Source organism: Saccostrea echinata, unplaced genomic scaffold, assembly GCF_033153115.1.
Source record: "Saccostrea echinata isolate AGI-Se365-2 ecotype Australia unplaced genomic scaffold, CSIRO_AGI_Sech_v1 ptg000054l, whole genome shotgun sequence".
Lineage (NCBI taxonomy): Eukaryota > Metazoa > Mollusca > Bivalvia > Ostreida > Ostreidae > Saccostrea > Saccostrea echinata.
This window is the reverse complement of record NW_026889803.1, coordinates 61,931,160-61,955,723: the sequence shown is the minus strand read 5'-3', so window position 1 is coordinate 61,955,723 and position 24,564 is coordinate 61,931,160. Positions and strand designations below refer to the sequence as shown.

Here is a 24,564-nt window from a genome sequence, read left to right as displayed (position 1 = left end):
ATGGGTTTAGATGATTTTACACAATCACCTTCAAGGTATCACACCGGTAATTGTTTTCACTATGTAATTCTATATAGAATAAAAAATCATTGAAAATCAGGTATTCGAATTCATGAAAAAATATTAAGCAGGAAGTGTTAAACGTTACCTGTCACATCAGCTGACACCAAAAAATAGGGTACCTACACGGCATTTTCTGATTTTTTCCATCCGCAAACAGGAATACCCTCAAAACCACGTGTATTCAATATGTTTATAAACATCCTGTGTGCACCCCAGGAAGTGGCCTCCTATGTCCCGAAAGAAATAGTTCCTGTCAAAAACCTTTAATATTTTACGAAGTACATAAAATATCCTAAGCACAGATACCAAAAATGTAAAAATAGAATAAGGGAAATTAAAAAATTTCTCACAATAAAAAAAATATTTCTTTATTATGTATGGAACTACAATCTAAGTTCATTTTGATTGGTCAATTACCGGTGTGATACCTCAAGACAGACTGAAATCTCTTTTGGGGGGATTTTTGGATTAAAAAAAATCATTATCATTACAGCTTTTAATGTTGGAGAATCGCATTATTTTTTGTTTCATTGTCAGATTTTATATGATAAATTCTATTTTATCGGTTTTACCATCTCCTTAGCAGGCAAATGCCTGAATTATAATGCTAGCAAATGCTAGTAACTGACCATTTTTAGATTTACATTAATTTTAAATGATTGTATAAAGCAGCAACAATACGTTTCTTGGAATACTCTAGTTATCAATTAACAATGTTTATGTTCATTCAAAAGCTGATTCGATATATCCCATTGAACATTCAAAATGCTAATCCTCCTACAGTTTTGGTCTGATTTCAATATAACTTGGCACAAAAGTATACCACACTAAGATACATATTTCTATATATCGTTTATTGATTTCTATGAACAGTGTTGTCATAGTTACTAAAATATAAATTTATGTGAAATACTTTCAAAAACGCTTCTCCTCCTACAGGTTTAGTCCGATTTCAATAATGCGGCATGCAAGTAGAAATCACTAAGATGCATAATTCTGTATATTGTTTTTTTTTATTTCAATGAACGGTGTTGCCATGGTTACTGAAAATAGATTTTTTTGAAATATTTTTCAAACACTGCTCCTCCGACCGTTTTGGTCTGTTTTTAAATATTACTTGGCACACAAGTAAACTACACTGAGATACATAATTGTATTTTCGTCTTTTGATTTTGATGAACGATGTTGCCATAGTTACTAAAACCAGAGAATTCTGTAAAATTCTTTCGAAAGGCTACCCCTACAGTTTTAGTCTGATTGCAATAAATTTTGTCACAAAAAGAGAATAAGCCAAGGATCATAATTCTATATACGGCTGTTGCAAAGTTTCAAGTCAAAGTGCTACTTTTCTCTTCCTTCGTTTTAAGTACAAACAAAGTAGAGCTACAGTCTTGCCAGAGATTTCTAGTTACTGTGTTACTGACTGTCAACGAAATATTGGGTTATCAACCCGATTTACTTCCGTAAACAGTCATTAACAACCTACAAAACATTCATTATTTCAGAATGCTAAATTCGTTTTTACGGATTTATAAAATCTGTTGTAACATATTTTTATCCAATCTATGATAACAAATTAATAAAAATATTCGATGAACTATGAAGATAACGAATCATAATCAAGCTCAAAAGTCCATTGGAACAAATAGACTGGGAGCGGAGCAAACAAGTACCTCTAAAAAACATCAGAGGTGAATTTTGAAATTCATTAAAACTCATTATACAACGACCTAAATCTGTTATAATGCATTAACATATTTAAAGAATTTGCCATCACAAATTACAATGTTATTGTATAACGAATCTATTAAATTGAAAATTGAAATCATTTAATTTGTTCTCACAAAATCTGCAATCTTTTATCTCAAATCACATCAAAATATGCTATAACAGATTTTCGATATCCGTTAAAACTAAATAAACAATTCAAAATTCTGAATTATAAAAGTTCAAACTAATTTTATTCATTGAGATAACTATTTGAATTCGTTATAACGAATATAAAAAAAATTGTTATAACCGATGAAATTCGTTACGACGAATTCAAAGGAATTGTGGTTATGAGAATAAATTAAGTGCAATTTAACAAATTCGATTAAGTTTCGTTAAATCGAATTCAAAAACATTTTTGATAGGTCTTAAGTGGGCCTCCGTAAATTTCTCAGGCAAGACAGGCTACTGACCAATAAGTTGATTATATATGTATTATATCATTTGAAGTGAAATGTGTTGTACTAAATGTTCGAACAGAGACTTAAGGACAAACATACAAGGAGAATTTAGGTTGTGAAAATATTTCTCTGGGTAGTGTTGAAAATTGGAATGTAAAAACATCATCATCCCCAGGCTGGATTAAAAAAGTAAAACCCCGAGGGATGAGATTAACAGTGCCGGCACTGACAACGGCATGAACGGGAAATTGTATGTACGCTCAGAAACTAATCAATCACTCGTATAATTTCCGAGATAAAAAGTTGTAACTCAAGAGAACATTAATTTTACATGTTTGTATTCAAGTAGGACGTAGAGAGAGAAAAAAAAATTAATGGAACATATGTTAGTAGATGCCATTTAGCATATTTGAAGTATAGTAAATTAGAGTGTTCAGAAGTCGACACATGTTATGTATGAATCTATAAATGTAGATGATGTACATAAAATAAAATGACAATTGTGCTACTTGTATAAGAAAAAGAATCAGTGAAGATGAGAACTGCATTTATTTCGGTAAGCATTAATTCTCGAATTTTCATTTAAAAAGTACGGAAGCTTAGAAGGGCCAAATAAGTAACATAGAAAAAAATCGAGATTGAAAGTCGTAATGAAGATAAAAAGTCATTGTAATTATGACTCAAAAAAGTAGTAATAATGAAATAAATGTTCGTTATAGGTACTTTTAACGAGATAAATTCTACTGTCATATGACTGTTCCTCAGCTGTTTTTCTCCGTCGTTCATCGTGCGCCGTTAACATTTAAATATTTTTAGCGTCTTTTCTGTAAAGGCTGAACCAATGTCAACCAATTTTAATATATAGCATGAATGGGCAAAGATGAACAACAATAATTACCCAGCAGGCATTTCAACGTTGTTTCAACGTTGAAACAACGTCGTACCTCAACGTTGAAATGACGTTGAATTTTAGTTGGATTTGAAAGTTGAATGGACGTTGAAATCCGACGTTGGTTCAACGTTGATATTTTACGTTGTTTCAACGTTGAATTAACGTCTACGGACGTTATATCGACGTTGAAAAAATGTTGATATTTGAGTGGTTTTGGTTGATATTTCAACACATCTTTTACTTGTAATATATTGAAAACCTTATCAAATTTGTCGTAATCTTTAACTCTCAAATTGAATTTGCTCATCTATTAATTGAACATAGATCCATTACACACACTGGTGTGTATAATTAATTCTATGTATAACAGTAAACACATTGAAAGGAAATTTCCAATCAATTTTGTATATATTTATTTCTTTTTACATCCATGAAAACATAATCACAATTTATTCCCATTTGTCATCACTTAATGGCAATTGCATGTCACATGTGGTTCAAGTCTAGGTAAGAATTTCACATAAGTACGAATCCGATGGAGTGAAAATGTATTTTTTTTAACTATTATTGCATGGCATTGTGAGTACTCCATCGACGCGGACATGTTCTGTATACGTATTTCAAAATTCACATGATTTTAGATTGGTAAGGAAAGAACAGGACGGCTATAATTTAACATCTGCAAATAAAAAAAATACATTATTCAGCAGTAATATACATGTACAAGACTATATGTATAATTTGATCTGATATGTATCTTTAGAATATGATTTATTCAATGCGGATGTTCAACCCACTATGTCCTTAATCCTCTGCTATTCAGAGCGTATGTGTGTCGCATTTTGAATCGTGCAAAATTTATGAAGGATCAAACGCCAAATATTTCATCAAAATTATTTTCAAAACACATTTGAGAAGCAAAAGTTGCATGTCATTGTAAAAAAAATCATTTAAATAAACGTGTACTTACCTTCATTGGGGATGTAACGATCCAAAATGTGGAATGGACATCAGCGTTTCACGAGTCTAGCAAACAAAATGGCGTTCTCGATCTACACAGCTGGATAGGTTCTTTGTTTCAGTTCGCGCCAGTAATTTAATACCAAAGTGGTAAGCATGTTTTGGACATTGATAAGTTCGGACATTGAGGTTTTGAGGTCAAACCACATTCAAATAGCTACCGCGCCCTTGCATCCGATTGGTTTTTACATGTATGCATGTACTGAGTAAAATAAATGCATTTATTGTCACATCTTAATCAAACACAATTTATGTAGTATTTTGTAATGAACATTCGTAATTAATTATTCTTTTTTCAAACATGATTATATTAACAACACATTCAAATAATTATTGCATAAATGACAGCAACTATTTCGTCGGATTATCATTGGTTATACAACGTCAATCTGACGTTGAAAATAAGTTGTGATTTCAACGTCTTCTTTTCAACGTCATATGACGTTGTTATTTGGTTGATCAACGTCATCAACCAAGATCAACATATTTTCAACGTTGGTACAACGTTGTATGCCTGCTGGGTATATGAATTTCATGGGGTTGGGCCAAAATCATCAAAATTAATGCAATCTTCAATGGCCAGGAAACATTTATATCTGTACACATCTCGCTATCATTTGTTAGTCACAGCTCATCACCTATATACATAGCAATGGTTATGTAGAATGAAAATTAAAGTAAACAAAGTCGAAATTTTAAAATCAAACAGCACGAATAGTAGAGCAAATTTGTTGTAATGGATCGCTTTGCAAATTACACAAGTCATATAAATTTTTTTAATCTTACTGTAAGTTATCAAAGTTTTCAACTAAAATTTATTTATACAATAAGTAACTTGTCAGTGCATACGTTACTGATTAAATCATGGGCTTATAAAATATGGCGTTGTTGATAAATTGTGATAATTGAATCTTAAGGGAGCCGATTGAGGTTTTATTGTGTGAAAACTACTATAGAGAAATTCTTTAAATTTATACCATATGTACCTTACATTGACTTCAGTATACATGCCAAGTTTATTGAAAATCTGCCGTCTGGTTATTTTTAGGGACCATCTCAAAATACAGGTAAATTCACTATAGGATTATATAGGAAAATACTATTTTTTTCGCACTTCGGAGCAAATTATATAGATGCTACTATAGACTTTTTGCTCAAATTATGTTATTTGATGAGTAATACTATACTCTACATTTTATGCAAGAAACACAAAATTCTACTATCTGGTTTCCGGGGGGGGGGGGATCTCAAAATTCATGATATTTTCATGTTTCTATGGAGTACTACAAAACATGACAGATACCACAGATTTAAATGAAAAATGATAAAAATGTTTGCGAGATTCTCAATTTCCTATGTTTAAAATTTCAAGAGCATCTATTTTATACCTTTTATTTTATGACACAATTAATGACCCCTCTTAAAGAACTTCGTATATTCATAACGTCAAAAACACACTATTAAATTTGTTTTTAAAAATCGGTCATTTAAAAACGTAATTAGATTTTTTAACCTAAGATTTCCTATTTTTGTTACTTTTTATAAATTATGTAAAAATAGTTGCTTTAAAAAAGTAAATACGCTTTATTTTACTATGCTGCGCGAAGTACTGCGCAATGAAAACCCCAGTCGGCCCCCTTAAATGAATTTATATATATATATATATATTCATGCAACTAGAGCTGGTGTGAAAATACATGAAATAAATCCCCAATTTTTAGTAATACGAGGAACATTTTGCAATATAAGATGTTTTGGCGAAAGTTTTGCAATTTATATTAATAGCGATTTTTTTCCTCTGCAAAAATGGGCTGAATGTGTTTATTTCTAAAATTTAAATCAATTTATTACAAAAAAGGGAATATAATACTGAAGTATATCTCTAAATGTCAAGCCGAAATCCTGGAATATGAGACAGGATACAGGAACATGTAATTTGGTGAGTGATTTCGTTGTAGGTATCAGTGTTGATCTTCTTGATTCTACATCAGTCGGACAGAACTGATGCCTGGTTGTTTCAGAAATCCCACAGTAGATGCCAAGGTAGGACGATATTTGTTTGTAACAGTTTTAATGACTAAAGAAGAAATATAAGATAGCCAACTAGCAACTTAACTGTACGACAAATAGGATCAGCTTGTAGTAATATTCCGCTATCACCTGCTTATGGTTTTATGTCTAGATCAACTTATTCGATACGCAAGAGCATGCCTCGAGTACGATCAGTTTTTATAAATCGAGGCAGGCTAATGACAAATAAGTTGATGTTACAGGGATTTCCTCGTCTTTAAGTCATCATACCGCAAATTCTCTGGTGGTCACAATGACCTAGTTTGCAAATACTGCAGATCGCCAAATTCGCGACAACTTATTTTTGCTAGATTGCTAATCGGTATTTATAGGCGAGACAAAATTTTCAAGAATTCTGAATTTTTTTGTACTTTAATGAAAAAATATACGTGAGAATAAAATTTTCGCGAGCAGACGGTATCGCTTAATTACGCCAAAATAAAGTTCTCGCGGATAAAAAGTTACTTACAGTACAACTAAATGCGAAGGATATCTTTATGACTGCAGAAAAAAATCTTTAATCGTTTTTCTTACACTTAAAACAAACATGTCAGTTTCCTGTTAATCTAAACGAACATGTATGTATTGAAATTTGTGTTTAGATGAGATTTACGGCATCATGGTCACATACAGGTCTTGCTTGAAACTTTTCAATTGCAGGAAATAAGAAAATAAAAAATACGAAATATGACAATTAGGTATCATCAACGAGAGACTTAATAAACTTAACGGTCACCAGAGTATAATACAAACATCTAAAGGTTTTAATGGAATCTAAAATATAAAACTCAAACTCAAAAGCAAGAGAAAAGGGATTATCATTTTCTCCGGTCCTGAGTATTAAGCAAACAAAATGAGTGCTTTGTTATGATGAGCATTTGTGCCTCTTCAAAAATTATGAATTTCTCTTGCTTTTTGGCAACATAGCTTCGTCTTTCAGTTTATTATTTTCTTAAATTAAAAATCTTTAAACGAAGTTTTGGGGGGATATAGAAATCACTCTTTTCGTCTGTCTGTGTTATCTTATCCAGGCTATAACTTATTAATGGAGAATCGTTCGAAGCTCACATTTGGTACAGAGATTCTTTATGGCCCCAGAGTGTGTGAAGACCTTTAGCAAAGGTCATTCTGGCAAGTTCAAGATCACTGACAGAAAAGTATAAAATTCTTGTCCTTGGCTATTACTTTGTAATGGAGAAACACTGGAAGCTCATGTTTGGTATAAAATTTGTTAATGACCTGAGGCTGTGTCATGTCCTTGACCCAAAGTCTGCTTCCGATTGTATTGTTTCAGTGGACATTTGAGCTTGATTACTGTTCGTTATCTCCATATTTCATTCTAAATAAATGAAATTATCATTAAACATTTCATTTTCGTAATGTAGCCAGATTCGAATTACATATACACAACTTGAAACAAACACGTACAACACGCAAATCTACGGACATTTCATCCATTGCTGTCAAGCGCGGGCGGGGAGTTGTCTTTATTTCAGGGGTTACCCCGTAGTTCATCTTAACTTATTGGCGGCAAGCACTTTAAAATAAGAAATAATGATAGTTCCTTTTCCGATGTGGCAACTTTTTATAATTTTTAATTCCCGTAGACTATTTTGAATTTACTTCCGTCAGGTTTAAAAGTTTGTAATTTGTAATTAATAATTTAAAGTGGAATTTTAAGGACAAAAAAATATTATACAACGTGCGTGGTACTACTATGCTTCCGCATACCAAGTCCATTGAAAAAAAGTAATATTTTAGTGGACAACATTTAATAAATTTCGTTTCAGTAAAAAAAAAGATGAATTTAGATGAATTGAAATCAAAGCATCTGTGAATTACCCGGTATTACTTTTAACTAACAATACAAAGTCGCCCGCGTGGCGCAGTGGTAGAGCGTCTGCTCTAGAGTCGCGGAGTAAGGAGTTGATCCAATCCCACTGGAGGACGTGGAGACCGGTCCTTCGGATGCATGAGACCGAAAAAAGACCCTCACTGCTCAAAGGCCGTAAGTAACGTGTACAGGTCTAAATTTGCAGCCCGCCACCGGCAAGTGGTGGCGTTACTATATGAGTGAAAAATTCTCGAAGTGACGTTAAACAAACAAACAAACTAATAATACATCGATGTGATGGGATAAAAAAGTATCTCATTGATACATAAATTAAAACTTGTATTGCGATTTTTTTTTAAATATTGTGATACATCGTGATATTTTTTCCTTCAGGATACACAGCCATAGAAATTATATATGAAAATCAATTTAAAAGAACTTGAAATTAATTGTTCCTTATCAATTATCACACAGGAGGAAAACCCTATTATTTTGGAACCACAGACTTGCTCTGCAAAATTGGACGTAGATCAGCACCAAGTCGCTTTACACTGAGCCTGAGTCACCGATGGATCTATTTTGATGGGGAATACTTCGAGTGGGGGGTCAATGGCCAGTCTTATCACTATGGTAGCACCCTAACGGATGGGGATCACTGTCGCACGGAACAAGAGGAGGAACCTGCCGGATACAGCCAGCTGGACAAAAGTTGTATTGAGAAATGTGCCCGATCGTATAAAGGGAGATACGGCTCTTATAATCTGCTGACTAACAACTGCCACATCTTCGCTAACAAATTATCTGAGGTTTTGTGTAACCACACAACATGTCCAGAATGGTGTCAATAAAAAAAATGATAAAATCATGGTGAACACGCAATCAGAAAATATGAAATATAAGTATTTAACTTTATCCAAAACAATGACACTAAGATTTTGTGCAACTTAAACAACAGTTAAGCTTTAACGTTTTGAAAATCATTAGACTAATCTGTTATTTACGACAACAAAATTCCCAGGAGGCAATATTTACGATCTGAATAACCTGAAGTATTGATAAAAGATCTAGAATAAACCAGATTTTATGTAAGGTACGGATAAATGCTGCATTAAAACAAAACTTTTAAATAGAAAAAAAGATATCTTCTTGGAACATAAACACATCATTTGTAGCTTTACATGAAATCCAGAACTCACCACGGAGGGATTGATATCGTAGCTGAAAGAATCGTATATATAAGTATAAATTAAAAAGAAGGTATAGGAAAAAAGGCGGCGATGTTGCCAATAGAAAATGTGTTGTGGTGTATGTCTCTAGTTACAGAGTAGTTGTAGTTATCCTTTTCTCTCGGTATAACAGCTTACTCAGCATGACTAGCACAGGAAAACAACAGAAAATACCAAAACTGTACTTGCAGAATAAATTTCGTAGAAATCCTTTACTCCTACTGTTCCGTCTTTAAATGTAAGCAAAAACAAGTATTCCTTTGGGAAGTATTTACTCAGATGTCAAACCTGAGGCCAATGTGTAGGTAATGACACAGAATGTAGAGAACCGTCAGTCACCTAATAAACTAATGTACATTTGTCAACTTACTCGAAATAGCGAATACAGTTTATCCTAAAGGAAAGGGTGTACTGATACTGTATAAAAAATCAAATTTTTGATATCGGAAATTCAACAAATAAAAATTTTAAAGGTTTTAGGTCAAAGAATAATAATTCTCCCATGGCCTTGCAAGATACAACCTAGGTTTTATTAGAAAATTTAATCCAATTTTTTTTCCATATGATGATTTTTTTGTTTTGTAGCATAGTCAATTTATTTGGTGTTATTGCATTCGAAAAAAAAATGTCAAAAAAGATGGACCCCCTCACACCCACCCCCAAAAACAGGGTTTTAAAATTCCGAAAAAAATTTAATTTTTTTCCTGACAATTTTTTTTAAAGGTTGGCATTCCCCCGCCCACTTTAAAAAAAAAAAAACGATACTAGGTGCCTGTAGGAAATTTAATTATAGAATTATAACACGTATTCCAGGACCGTAGAATTGGAGGCATTTTTTTTCTGATTAGTACCTTGCTATGGTCAATTTTCTTTTAGATGCTGTTAGCCTACCTTCACCCTCCCACCCCCACCTTTTTGTTGCTGTAAGGTCTAGCAGTGGCAAATTCCGGGATTTGAACAAAAATTTACCAAAAAGTAAGAGAAAGGTCCACCCCACCTACCCGTCCACCCATCCCCGGAACAGTTTTTTTCTTGTCAGATTTTTGGGGGAGGTTGGGCACCGTTGCTACGGGCCTGTATCCAATTGCACCTGGTGATTGTGTTTTTATTCTGTTGTCAAATCATATGAAAACAAATCGTGCGACTGTTTTGTAAAATACGACAAACGAAGATAAAAATATCAAAATCTGTCGATGACGACGTAGAAAGATGAGATAATAAATAAGATTGTGAGGATCATTAAACCCTGAACATCAGCTGAAGTTCAATACCTGCCTAAGTGTGGAATACGTAAACAAGCGATTTAATCCAACTGTAACATTCCTTAAAGCTGTATAATATTCTCCCTAACACGCTCGATCTACACAGGATCTACACGGGACATTTCAAAAATTGTTTTAAAAAGTCTGGAGAATCAATGTAAACAGTCCAGAAACGGGTTTCTTCTAATAGCAAATTTTATGTCAAGGACAGCTGAAAAAATGTCTGAACTGCATAGTTATGGCCAAGAAATGAACTATTACAGTACCTACGTATACGCTTGTGACAAATTATCATCGTATAGACTTTGAATTTGCTGTCAGTACATTAATTGAACTTGGGGAATCAAAGCAGATGCAGTACGTATAGGGTAAATATATTACACTGATCGAACCTAGTCCGAAGGCCAAGGTATTTTTGTAAATTAAGACTAAAATTATTTCAAATAAAGTGATTCAGTTCCATTTTCTTTACGGCCAAAATGATGTGAGACACCGTTTAAGCATTTTTAATGCATTTATCGATATCAGAAAATGATTTTTTTTAAATAAAAAATTCGATTTTTTGTATATAATCATTTTCTAATATCAGAAAATATAGTTTTTGATGTCAGAAACTAAATTATATTTTACTATATCAGAAAATTATATTTTATGAAATGAGAGAATACCTGTTTCATAGAAAAATTCAGTTTTTGATATATATTTTTAAAAAATTTATAAAAGATTTTAAAAAAATTAAAAAAAAAATCTTTTTTGATATCAGAGAATCGATGTTTTTATATAGGAAAATGAAATTCTTGATATCAAGAATTACTTTCTGATATCAATTTTATTTTGTAAATAAAGAATTATGACTATTAGTATCTAGATTTTTTTTTTTTTATATCAGAAGATACTTTAAAAATGCTAAAACGATGCATAATTAATGGAAAATACTCATCATTAGTCAACATTGATTCATTCTTATCCAATGATGCTTCGTTGTAAGATTGATATCTATGGAAACTGGTCCAGGTTTTATATAGGGTCACTAAAAGTTTGCCAGCATCAACTACAGACCTGTCTAACTCTCCATATTAATTCGTGGGGGTCAATGTTTGCGGGCAACAAAATTTTACTGGGGACGTTATTTCTCGGGTAATTCAATGAACCGTTACTTTGACAGATTTATTGTTCGTGAGTTGAACTATGAAACCCATGATCATTGACACCCCCCCCCCACGAACAATGATGATGCACTGGACTGAAGTATGCGCAACCGTATGTACACCCGAGTTCCCTCCTTGAAGATTTCCACAGTCTAGTAAATTAAGTTTATAACCTTAACACCTTGCTAGCTTGAGTCCCTTCGATCATTTAGAAAAGGCGTGCAAAAAGTCTGGTGATTTTTCCCCAGTCAACTTTAAAATTGGGCCAATAATATATAGATAGATTTTTTCACTTCAAGAACCCTGTAACACAGATTTACTCATGGGAGGAAGCAAAACAAAGAAAACGAAACAGAGAATATGATACATATTCTGGAAATCAATTCTAATAATGTAAGAGGTGACACCGTATATCATTAAATAATGTTGTTGTTTTTTTTTAATTCGAAATCTTAGTCAGTTAAGTTATTGTTTTAAAGGGAAATCCATTCAAACATTATTTAAATCAAAATAAAACCCACGAATTAGCTTGTGCCAAAATTACGATATTTTGTAATTGAAAGTACACACATATTTTTTTCATATCTATATAGAAATATTTTCTTCAAGGTTTGCAAGTTTTCTATACATTTAAAGGTGCATATATATATTCTATTCGCCAATGAAATATCAAAACGGTATTTACTTTTACATTGAAATATTTTCCTTTGATTAATTATAATTTTTCTTCAGAGGGTACTTTAAAAGGAAATTACTAAACAAAGGCTCGCCAGCTAACTAAACTAAGTTGCATGTCGACATAAATCAGTTGCATGTCGACATAAAGCGTTGCATGTCGACATAGATCAGTTGCATGTCAAATATATATAAGTTGTATGTACATACCGGTATATCTTTATTTATCTCGAATGTAACATAGATATGTTGCAAACATCTAACATATTGTAAATCGAGTTTACCGCGCGGGTGGCAGTACGAGGGTTGTCCTAGAAAAACGCGAAGTTTTCAAATATTCCAGAAGGTACCTGATAAAAAGTATTTATTTTTGCAAATTGTCACGGTAAAAGATCCCCCTTCTTATTCCGTATTTCAGTTTGAATTTTATTGCCCACGCATCAAATTCTTTTGAAATAATATAATTAGACACAAAATGACTTAATTTTGATTTACTGGTTCGAATGAAATACATGAAATCTGCAGAGCATCGTGACAAATAGATAATAGTAACACTCTCTAGAATTATTTATGCACAACTTACTACAAAATTTAGAAATTAAACACAAATGCTGCTAAAAAGTGCAAAAAGCAAATCATGACAAGGCCAATGATCTTGCACGTGTATCTACATATAACTTAACTCAGTGGGAAATAATATTTTCGTCATTTTAACCAGATACATGAATTATAAGATTCAATGACATATGCATATATAGAACCATTATTTAAAGGGTGCTAAAAATCCCTGGACCACAATTTTTCGACTTTAAAAATCTAGCATTGCCAATGACTCTTAGATCCATCAAATGGTAGTATTAGTGACTTGGCACCTTCTCTGAAAAACCCTGCGGAGGTTATTTGTCCGATTTGGACAGTTATAGTTTAAACTTTACTTTTTATTTTGAAAGCATCAGTTAATTTTAATAAATCAACTGCTCCATGTAAGATTCAGGCAGAAGGTGGCACAGGTGCATGATGAAAAATATATTTAATGATTTATATGTAATGTATGTTCACAGACTTGAGCTTTAAACAAAACACTTTTTTTCATTGGTCATTGTTGCTATGGTAACCAACTGAATATCATTGTTGCATGAAACAAGGAACAATTATGCATAAAAATTACAATTTTTGTGTATTTTAATATAAAAATACATCACAAACAGCAATTTCTATCCAAAACGTCTTGTTACTATCTGAAACTATAATATAAAGTCTACTAGTTCTAACAAATCAAGTTTTATTTTTTAAAAAATATTTTTCAGTAATACTGAATCTTGAAATCTATAAATAGCCCAGTGGAGAAAGTCAATAAAAAACCTAAATTTTGATAATTTCAAAGTTATATTTCATGAAAAAAACATACAGATTGCAAAAATTCATTTATGAATTCAGAAACTGTATCCTCAAGAGATGTGAATTATCAAATAAAAATTCTGCGTTTTCCTTTTTTTAAAAATAAATCGCACAATTCGAAAAAAGGCGTTTTTTAACATATTTAAAAAAACTCCTGAAATCAAACACTATGCATATGATATACTATTCCATTAAAACAATTTTTTTTTTGATTTATGATTCCATTTTAATGTAGAAAGAAATTATACAAATTATTGAAAAATAAAATATTAAATCATAAATAAGTGAAATTTCTGGTTGCCATGGTAACAATTGTTGAAGATTAAAAAAAAAACATTAAGACAAACCAAAGCCCAGTGCATTTGTAACATTGTGATGTAAAATCCATATTTATTTTTAACATTTCAATTTTAGCCCCACCTAACTGCAGGATTTACAATTTGAATTAAAAAAAAATGAATCAACAGGACTAAAGAATCTTTGCATATTTACATGATATAGAGATGACATGTCAAAAAAAAAATGATCAGAAAAGCATTGCTGAGCTTTCAAATTAGATGAGCTAAAACAAGGGGATTTTTCTTAACTCAGGAGGAGTTAAGATTTCATATAACTAGAAATATGTCCATAGAACATCCAATAATCACTAATTATATAAAATAAAAAGGAATCTACATTGCTTTTTGTTAAAGATTAGGAAAAAGGAAAAATGAGGACAGTGAGGTCAAGGTCACAGGGAAGGTTAATACATGTATTAGAAAATGATGACACAGTTGATTTGTATTTAGAATTTTATATAAAAGCATATACCAAGGTGAAAATATTTTTATCATGGAAAACTATATCTTATATTTCTGATATATTAATCACATTTAATAAATACCTCAACAAACAATAAAAAAATTTTCATTTAGCATCCTTAGAAAAAATTCTATGACCACTGCATCATTGAATCAGAAACTAAAATATGGGAATTTATAGTAAAAACACTGCATGACACATACCCCCTCCCCCCTTGTCTCATGGAAACAACCTTCACATGATATTAAACTGTTATAGCGTGTGTCAATTTTTAATTCAGAATATTTACATTTCCAATGTCTTTGTCCGAGATAAAATTACAAATTGTAAAAATACTTTATTTCTACATAAATCTACTGGTTCATCGATAGGCGCAGTTAAAAAAAATCACGTGCGGGGCGGGACAAAGAGACAGAAGCGGGGCTATTAGCACGGGAATTTGCAGAATCAGGAGCATGTAAATATAAGGAATAACTGTCAGATTTTTTGGATTCATGACGATGATCAATCGAGTGGCTTGCGTGATAATTTTATGCATAAACGCCTTCGAGTTTATGCAAATTATCACGCAAGCCACTCGATTGATCACATCATGAATCCAAAAAATTAGACAGTTATTCCTTAATTAAATTCCAATTCCAATTTTCTTAAGGAATATAAATTAACTTACCAGAACCTATAGGCACTAAAGTACCAAACTCGGAAACCATCCGCTTAGACATAAGAGAGTTGAAAGTCCGATATGGCTTGGCATTTCCCTGGTGGTCAGGGTACTGACAAGATGTCTTGGGACGCCAATGAACACCAAGAAAGTCTCTGTGATAGCAGGGTTTGACATTAAGGCACGTCCGACCGACTTAGTCTAGTAAATGAGTTGTCCGGTCGTGTAAAATGTACGTGAACTAGACTGATTGGTCGTGTTAATAAAATAACTGTTAAAACCCATTTCAGTCTTTCAAATAAATATTCAAAAAAAATTTTTTTTAAATTCTTCTTAATTTGTCCGATTGTAAACATAGCTATCACTCAGAAAAGTGAGAAAATGTACAGAAAAAGGTAATAGACAAACCGCGGTAGAAATTAGCGTCCCTCAGTATCAATATGGAATAAATAGTTACTGAAAAAATATATTCTGCAATTAATTTATTAATATTTAGGATAAAAAAATTATTAAAGTTCGTTGAATGATCTTTAAAGCTTACAATACTCGCATGTCTTGATAAACGCGACTCAACTGGCTAGTTTGAAACAATTTCAAAATTACCTCATTAAAAATTAGCAATTTTAAGAAAAAAAAAAATGCAGGTTTGGTCAGGGCTAGTGCTTTTACGGTCAGGGCTAGTAAAAATTATGGGAATTAACCCGACTGGTCTAGTACTCATAAAAGTTTATGTCAAACCCTGGATAGGGACATACCGTAAATGCTTCCTCAATAGTAAAGAGTCCCACGCGCTTGCATATTAGGTCTGTTTCACTGAACACATCAGCCTCTCCTTTCACGCCAGATCGAATCCCATTTTTCAACAGATGTGATACAATGCCTCTCTTGCAGTCTTTTAATCTTATCAAATTTATTTCTGATGGATGCAGAGGTGAAAAAGAACAACAACTTGAAGTATAAACACTGATGGAACATTTTCCACTCAGGTGAACATAACAATAGGGAATATACATGTATAATTTGGGGGGGGGGGGTGGGGTGGTGGTGGTGGGGGGGGGGGGGGGGGGGTCGGCGCAGCCCCCCTCCCCAAACTTTTTTTTTCTGAACGAAAATTTTTACTTTCAATTTATACTAAAAATATTCATTGAAAGCTAATGACCTTAAATGTTAAAAAACTTTATTGCCTCCTTGACCATACTTTATGTCCCTACTGCTGTTTCCAGGTGAAGGGATTTATTTTTGTTTTTGAAAAATTTTAATTGCAGATAAGAGTAAACCGTCAATTAATAACACGTGTATACATTTCACATCTTCCGAGCAATGTGAGTGCCGTGACAGTGTTGAAATCTTGGTGTACACATTGTACACTTTACTCCAACAATGAATAACCTGACAAAGCAAACTGTACATAGCAATGACATTCTACACTTAATTTGACTGTAGAATGACATGGCTGATATCGGCCATCGTATTTTTCCTAGTTAGAATTCATCATATCCGTTGCTTTCGATTTGATTCACAGCGTGTTTTGTACGTGATGTGCAAATCAACAGACGATCGTAGGAAGTTATTCATTTTCAAAGCTAGAACTCACCCGACACTGGCAGGAATTCTGTAGATTTCGATTAAAATCAAGTATGAACCGAGGCATCCCCAACAATCCAAAATGGCGAGTGTCAACACTTATATTTTTTAAATGTCTTTTTTTTTTTGTAAACTGCTACTTTCAGCGATTTTCGATTATTATAATAATCAAAGTATTTAGACAGATACAGAAAAACACAAGAAATACACCATATCCTGAAATGATTAAAACTGGAAAATTTCAATACACATTGCATCACAAAATATCTAATCTTTCTAATGTCTGGAGGAAATATTAGAATTGAAAATCAAAATAAAAGTCATTTCTAACGAAATATTCTTTTTTAAAGCAAGGAAATGAACCATATTGCGCAATCAATTTGGACAAAAAAGGACATGCAGTTTCCAATTTTATTAAATCTACATCGCAATCTCCTCTGTTGAATTTAAAATTACTGTATCTGTAAACATTTTTAAAAGTTTAATAAACTGAGCAAGTTAAAATCCAGCACTAGGGGTTTATATTTGTTTCTTCTAATGTTGCTGACAAAATGTTTCTCTAAAGTTCTCACCACCATTGTACGAAGAGTTCTAAGCAACCTTTAAGTCGGTCACATATTGCTTTAATATGAAGTGAACAACTTTTCCCCTGAGTGTCATGAAACGCAGAGAATTAGCTTTTTAAATAAAAACATTTCATCTAACGAAAAATCTCTCGAGATTTAAAAGATAACTAGATTTATGTTAACAATTTTTAAATACCAGTTTGAGAATAATGAATTATTTTAGAAAATAAAGTTAAATCTTTTGATTTGAATGACAAATGTTGACACATCATTTGAATCTTAGGGCATGTACTACAGATATAACGCCAGTGAATATATATATATATATATATATATATATATATATATATATATATATATATATATATATATATATATATATATATATATATATATATATATATATATATATATAATATATATAGAGAGAGAGAGAGAGAGTTGCAAAAAGATCTCCAGGAGGTTATGTTTACGTTAAATGTTATAAACATAATGAATAAAGATCATTATATTGTCTTCTAGTAATCAGGTCAACCTCTGCTTGAATGGCAGACATTTCCTTTCTTAATTTGGAGCGTGCTCAGAGAGAATCGAAGACTAGTCTTCGTCCTTCCATGTAAAAAAAAAATAAATGGTTAAGTTGTGTTTTCGGAGTATTGTCTGGCCATAACTTGTTCTTTTTTCTGACAGGTAGAGTGCTGTGTCTGGTCTAGTTGAGAACGCAGACACCTGACTAACAGAAGGTGCCCCCACCCCTCACCTTGTCGGAATTTTTATATGACTGTCATACGGAAACGTATTGTTGCCAAATATTCGTTCTACGATCGAGATACAAAGTTGTACGTTCGAGATACATGTAATTAGTCATTATTGCGAGATGAAACTGCCGTGCATATGAGAAACTTAGTCGTAGGAAGGACATAATAGATTATTTTACGATTATTTTGTCGTTCTTACGACTTTCATAAATAATTACATGCATATAGGAAAAAATAATGATAATGCCGGGGTACCCACCCTGCGGCTTTCCATTCTGCTGGTAAATTGAGGAAAGACATATTATCATGATTATTGATCAAGTGTATATCTATGTCTCTACGATAAAAATGAAGTAATTGAAATTAGTAACACGAGTGGTCATAAAACAAACTTTTTTATGCTTGCTGATATTGAGTTTAATTTTAGTGTGTAGTTTATGGTGATGAGTTAGAGAATAGTTTATTCATAAACCATTATAACGCTATAACTACCCTTGCATTGTGAAAATTTTATGTACAGAGTAGTTAATGTGTCCGTCGTACGTAGGACTGTCTACTCGTTTGTCAATCATTTCAGGAAAAGTTGCTCCTCCTACAACTCTGTTCTGATTACTATATTCTCTTTAGAGAAGTGGACAGGTTTTCACCTTCATCCACTTCTCTTCGCAAGCTTTCATGTTTTGACTCTGGAAAACGTGTAAATTTCGAACCGGTGACGGCCTACACTTCAACTGACATTTCGTCTAAAATACATTTGAATGTACGTAATAGACGTGTTATATTAACAATTTTAACATAAATACACACAATTGTCACAAGAAAACTGACCTTTACGTATTGTTAATCCATTTTCACAAGTTCTCCATCCCGGATTTAAATTACGTGCAAGTAACTCTTGAAGGATTAAAAAATATCTAATTCGGATTAAACTGGAAATATATTATTTTTAAAAAATAATAATGAAACAAGAGAAATCGTCTACTCTCTTTACACTAACGAGACAGTATTTCCTCAAGTCTCGTTTAAATTCTTTTGATCTTTGTTTCAAATCTTTTTTTTCATTTCTCGGGAAAGGTAGAGTTAATATCGTTTAAGAATAAAAGAAAAGATTTTTAGTGTTGACAGAGAGAAAGTAATGAAGTATTTTTTTAAACTCAAATTTACATTTTAATTGTATTGAAATAGTAAAAATAAGTATAAGTAATAATATTAATTTTAAATGATATGCTAAATCAAAAGTGAATTGTCAAAAACCTTTTTTGAACATCAAAATACGTCTTCGCCATTTTTTCCAAATTATCCGAATTACAATTTTCAATTTTTACTAATAAGCTGTAGTAGATAAACATTAATTTAAATCCGGGATGGAAAACTTGTGAAAATGGATTAACAATATTTAAAGGTTGGTTTTCTTGTGACAATTGTGTGTATTTATGTTAAAATTGTTAATATAACACGTCTGTTACCGTGCATTTGAACATATTTTAGACGAAATGTCAGTTGAAGTGTAGGCCGTCACCGGTTCGAAATTTACACGTTTTCCAGAATCAAAACATGAAGGTATGCGAAGAGAAGTGGATGTAGGCGAAAGCCTTTCCACTTCTCTAAAGAGAATATGATTACTATAGAACTAATTTCAGTAAACTTCGTTGTACATCAAGATGCACGATTCCTTTAAATACTGTTAAGTTTCGGATAAAAATACATCAGTAAAAACTTATTTCTGGAACAAAGAGATTTTATTTCAAGCGAAAATATACAATGTATATACTGAAAGGAAAAAGAAACGCAAGGCAACATATAATATGCGAATTACAAAAACTGGTCAGAGGGGATCTTGGTTACTGTGCACTAAAATCAGTGTTCAGAATTACTCAACCGTGAAATATATTACGTCACATAGGAAAAGAGGTGAAAAAAGCCAAAAGTACGTGCATATTGATGACGACATTCCGTCAACACATCTCGTAGTACCACTTGATGTGGTTGAGGTATACACATCGTTTAACGATGTTTACAGACGATATGAATTTCTTGCTATTATGGTATTAAGCTTGAGGGATGTTCCATGGGGTCTTGCTTTTGCATTGTCTTAGTAAGAACAGAGGCAAAAGCAGTTTGCTCTGCAGTTTGTTGTGAATTTTTCCACTATAAAACGTCTTACCCGTCGTCAGAGAAGGCCTGGAAAGGTCCAACCAACCGCTATCCAAACAATATCGGGCTTTTCATCCTCACCCCTGTATAAACGCCACCTCACTACCACTGAAACTGCTTTTAATAAGGTAGGTTATCATAATCCATTAATCGATACATTAACCCAAAAACTGAAAGAAACCTATTGCGTGAATTTGAGTTGTGAGCTTGTCAACTGTACGTTGGTGTACCAATTCATGCGTGTCGTTTGCCTGTTTTTCGGCATGTTAACAACCGGCCCAATGTAGCCAGGGTTTGTCAGGACTTTATCGCAAGCAATTACATTTACCCGCTCAATGGTCTCCGTAAAGTTCACCTTTTTCTAATCGAACGCCTGTGGGACTAAGTAGACAATAGGGTTCGAAATGGCCAAGCTGGCCTCGATCAACTATGGGTTGCCTTGTCGGAAGGATTGAAGGAATTATTTTTTAATTGTTTGGATAATGTGATACTCTAACAAAATCTCACGGAATATTGGAGATGGTAGATCTAATAAGCAAGTGCTAGTATTACAACAAGCTGCTCCACCTCTTGCATCATCTGACTCAAGAGGCTCCACCCCTTGCCCTTTCTGACACACCATTTTGGAGCTGCCATCCTCCATATTTTACACCAAGCCACTGAGCATTGAGGGATCTTTTTCGTGCCAGCTACTAGACACCGGAATATTTGGTCTAGGATTGATCTCCACGCCTCGCAGTTGGATTCGAACCCATGATGTAATAATCAAATCCTTACCTCTCTAGAACTAAATGCCCTGACCACTGCGCCAGGTAGACGACGAACTGAATCTGGTGTGTTGGTACAAAACAAATGGGGAAGGTTTTGGCCTTGAAGGGCGACTTTTAATTTGCATTTAAAATATTTTAACAAGGTTTAAACCCTACATGACAAAATTTTCAAAATTTCATATACTAACATAATTAGGAAATATTCAATCTAACTGGATGAGCATACCTTCAATATTCTATGAAAGATTTATAAGAATTGTTATGGAACTTTGCAAATCTAGGAATTTTACCTTTTATTACTGTTATTATCATTCTTATCAAGCTTGATGAAAAATTGAGAATAACATTTCTATAAATTGCTGTCTTACAATTATACCCTTTGAATTTTGAATCATTTGAAGAAAAAGACAATGATGAAGTATATCCTTTAATATTATTATCGGTCGCAGCAGCGGCTGATCTACATATATTTGTGGTTGTGTTAGAAAGTGCACATTGGGAAATGAGAAATAATCTTTTTATTAGTTCGGTAAATAATTCGTTAATGATATAATGTATAAAAATTATGAGTAAAATATTTTTAAAACTTGCTTTAAAGTTATAATTGCTGTTATATTTTTCAATTTTATTTTCATTTTCTTGTTAGATAAATATTATTTTTTTTATGATATGATTAAAAGATTTTACAATAGATGGAGTTTGTAAGATATGAACGCAATTCGTTAGATTTTCCAGATACTAATCTTACAGTGGCAAAAGTAATAATTAAAACAAGAGGCCCATGGGCCACATCGCTCACCTGAGCACATTGGCTAGGCAAAAGCACAAATCAGTTCAGTATTGAAAAGATTACTGGGGGGGGGGGGGGGAGGGGGGCTTGAATTTTAAACTACCTGATGATGCTTCCATGTCAATATAACAAATGGCTTTATTGTACTTGAGAATATTTTTAAAAAGTTTTCCCATATATTCCTTTGTAAAAATTTGATCCCCCATTGTGGCAGCGGAGTCCTCCCTATCCCAGGGGTCATCATTTGAACAAACTTGAATCTACACTACCTGAGGATGCTTCCATCTCAATATGACTAAACATAGATTTTCTGTTCTTGAGAAGAAATATTTTTTTCTATATGTTCTTATGTAAAACTTTTGATCCCCATTGGGCCCCACCCTACCCCCTGGGGGTCATCATTTGAACAAAATTGAATTTACACTACCTAAGGTTGCTTCCATATCAAAATGACTAAACATGATTTTCAGTTCTTGAGAAGATATTTTCCTACATGTTCCTATGTAAAATTTTTGATCCCCCATTGTGCGCGACCCTATCCCTGGGGGTCATCGTTTTAACAAATTTGAATCTACACTACCTCAGGATGCTTCCATAGCAAAAAGACTAATCATGGTTTTGCAGTTCTTCAGAACAAGATATTTTCCTATATATTTCTATTTAAGACTTTGATCCTCCATTGTGGCTCCACCCTACCCATGGGGGTCATGATTTGAACAAAATAGAATCTACACTACCTGAGGATGCTTCCATATAAATATGATCAATCAGGACTTTGCTGTTCCTAAGAAGAAGATTTTTACAGATTTTTCCTACATATTTCTATGTAAAACTTTGATCCTCCATTGTGGCCCTGCCCTACCCCCAGGGGGTCATGATTTGAACAAACTTGAATCTAACTACCTGAGGATGCTTCCATATAAATATGACTAATCATGGCTTTGCTGTTCTTGAGAAGAAGATTTTTAAAGATTTTTCCTATATATTTCTATGTAAAACTTTGATCCTCCATTGTGGCCCCACCCTACCCCGGGGGGTCATGATTTGAACAAACGTGAATATACACTTTCTGAGGATGCTTCCATATAAATATGACTCATCATGGCTTTGCTGTTCTTGAGAAGAAGATTTTTAAAGATTTTTCCTATATATTTCTATGTAAAACTTTGATCCTCCATTGTGGCCCTGCCCTACCCCCAGGGGTCATGATTTGAACAAACTTGAATATACACTATCTGAGGATTCTTCCATATAAATATGACTCATCATGGCTTTGCTGTTCTTGAGAAGAAGATTTTTACAGATTTTCCTATATATTTCTATGTAAAACTTTGATCCTCCATTGTGGCCCTGCCCTACCCCCAGGGGTCATGATTTGAACAAACTTGAATCTACACTATCTGAGGATGCTTCCATATAAATATGAGTCATCATGGCTTTGCTGTTCTTGAGAAGAAGATTTTTAAAGATTTTTCCTATATATTTCTATGTAAATCTTTGATCCTCCATTGTGGCCCTGCCCTACCCCCAGGGGTCATGATTTGAACAAACTTGAATCTACACTATCTGAGGATGCTTCCATATAAATATGAGTCATCATGGCTTTGCTGTTCTTGAGAAGAAGATTTTTACAGATTTTTCCTATATATTTCTATGTAAATCTTTGATCCTTCATTGTGGCCCTGCCCTACCCCCAGGGGTCATGATTTGAACAAACTTGAATCTACACTATCTGAGGATGCTTCCATATAAATATGAGTCATCATGGCTTTGCTGTTCTTGAGAAGAAGATTTTTACAGATTTTTCCTATATATTTCTATGTTAAACTTTGATCCTCCATTGTGGCCCCGCCCTACCCCGGGGGTCATGATTTGAACAAACTTGAATCTACACTACCTGAGGATGCTTTGACATGAGTTTCATCTTTCCTGGCACGGTAGTTCTTGAGAAGAAGATTTTTAAAAGATGGTATTAATTTTTCACTAATTCTTTATTATCTCCCCTTGAAAGAGGGCGTGGCCCTTCATTTGAACAAACTTGAATTCCCTTCACCCAAGGATACTTTGTGGCAAGTTTGGTTGAAATTAGCCCAGTGGTTCTTGAGAAGAAGTCGAAAATGTTAAAAGTTTACAGACAGACAGACAGACAGACGGACGCCGGACAAAAAGTGATCAGAAAAGCTCACTTGAGCCTTCGGCTCAGGTGAGCTAAAAATGTTAAAACTTGTAAAAATTGTCATGAATATTCTACAGCTACGAATGACACAACGAAAATATTTTCTTTATCGGCATCATCACGTGACAAAGATCCGGGTTATCAGCACATGGAAAGCTTATCCTTTTTGTTCTCTGAAGATCTGAATATAACAATACATTCTTATCATTTATCATTTTCATATCCATGAATAGTGGCGCAGTGGTTAGAGCGTCTGCTCTAGAGTCGCGAGGTAAGGAGTTGATCCTTACGTCGCGGGTTCGAATCACACTGTGGGACGTGGAGACCGGTCCTTCGGATGAGACCATATAAACCGAGGTCCCGTGTCGCAGTAGGTGTTGGCACGAAAAAGACCCCTCACTGCTCAATGGCCGTAAGTGCCGAGCATAGGACAAAATTTGCAGCTCTCCATCGGCAAGTGGTGGCGTCTCCATATGAGTGAAAAATTCTCGAGAGGGACGTTAAACAACAAACAAACAAACAAACAAACATATCCATGAATAGAT

At 33.3% G+C, this 24,564-nt stretch overlaps 1 protein-coding gene and 1 long non-coding RNA gene across 2 annotated transcripts in view; both read left to right on the top strand.

Moving 5' to 3' along the window:
- LOC133171528 (uncharacterized) overlaps window positions 1-24,564 on the top strand; it is a 213,946-nt gene that overhangs the window by 22,942 nt on the left and 166,440 nt on the right. The window lies entirely within an intron of this gene.
- Window positions 2,753-8,898, top strand: LOC133171798 (uncharacterized). Its single transcript, XM_061306602.1, has 3 exons — window positions 2,753-2,790; window positions 6,105-6,189; window positions 8,525-8,898. Exons 1-3 carry the CDS (start codon window positions 2,770-2,772, stop codon window positions 8,896-8,898), a joined length of 480 nt encoding a protein of 159 aa, XP_061162586.1. The 5' UTR covers window positions 2,753-2,769.

Bases quoted from the DNA above. Each gene is read 5' to 3' on its own strand.
- LOC133171798 (XM_061306602.1), top strand. From the start codon at position 2,770: ATGAGAACTGCATTTATTTCG. The intron at 2,791-6,104 runs GTAAGCATTAAT...ATTTCGTTGTAG, and splicing joins TGAGAACTGCATTTATTTCG to GTATCAGTGTTGATCTTCTT. The intron at 6,190-8,524 runs GTAGGACGATAT...ATTATCACACAG, and splicing joins ATCCCACAGTAGATGCCAAG to GAGGAAAACCCTATTATTTT.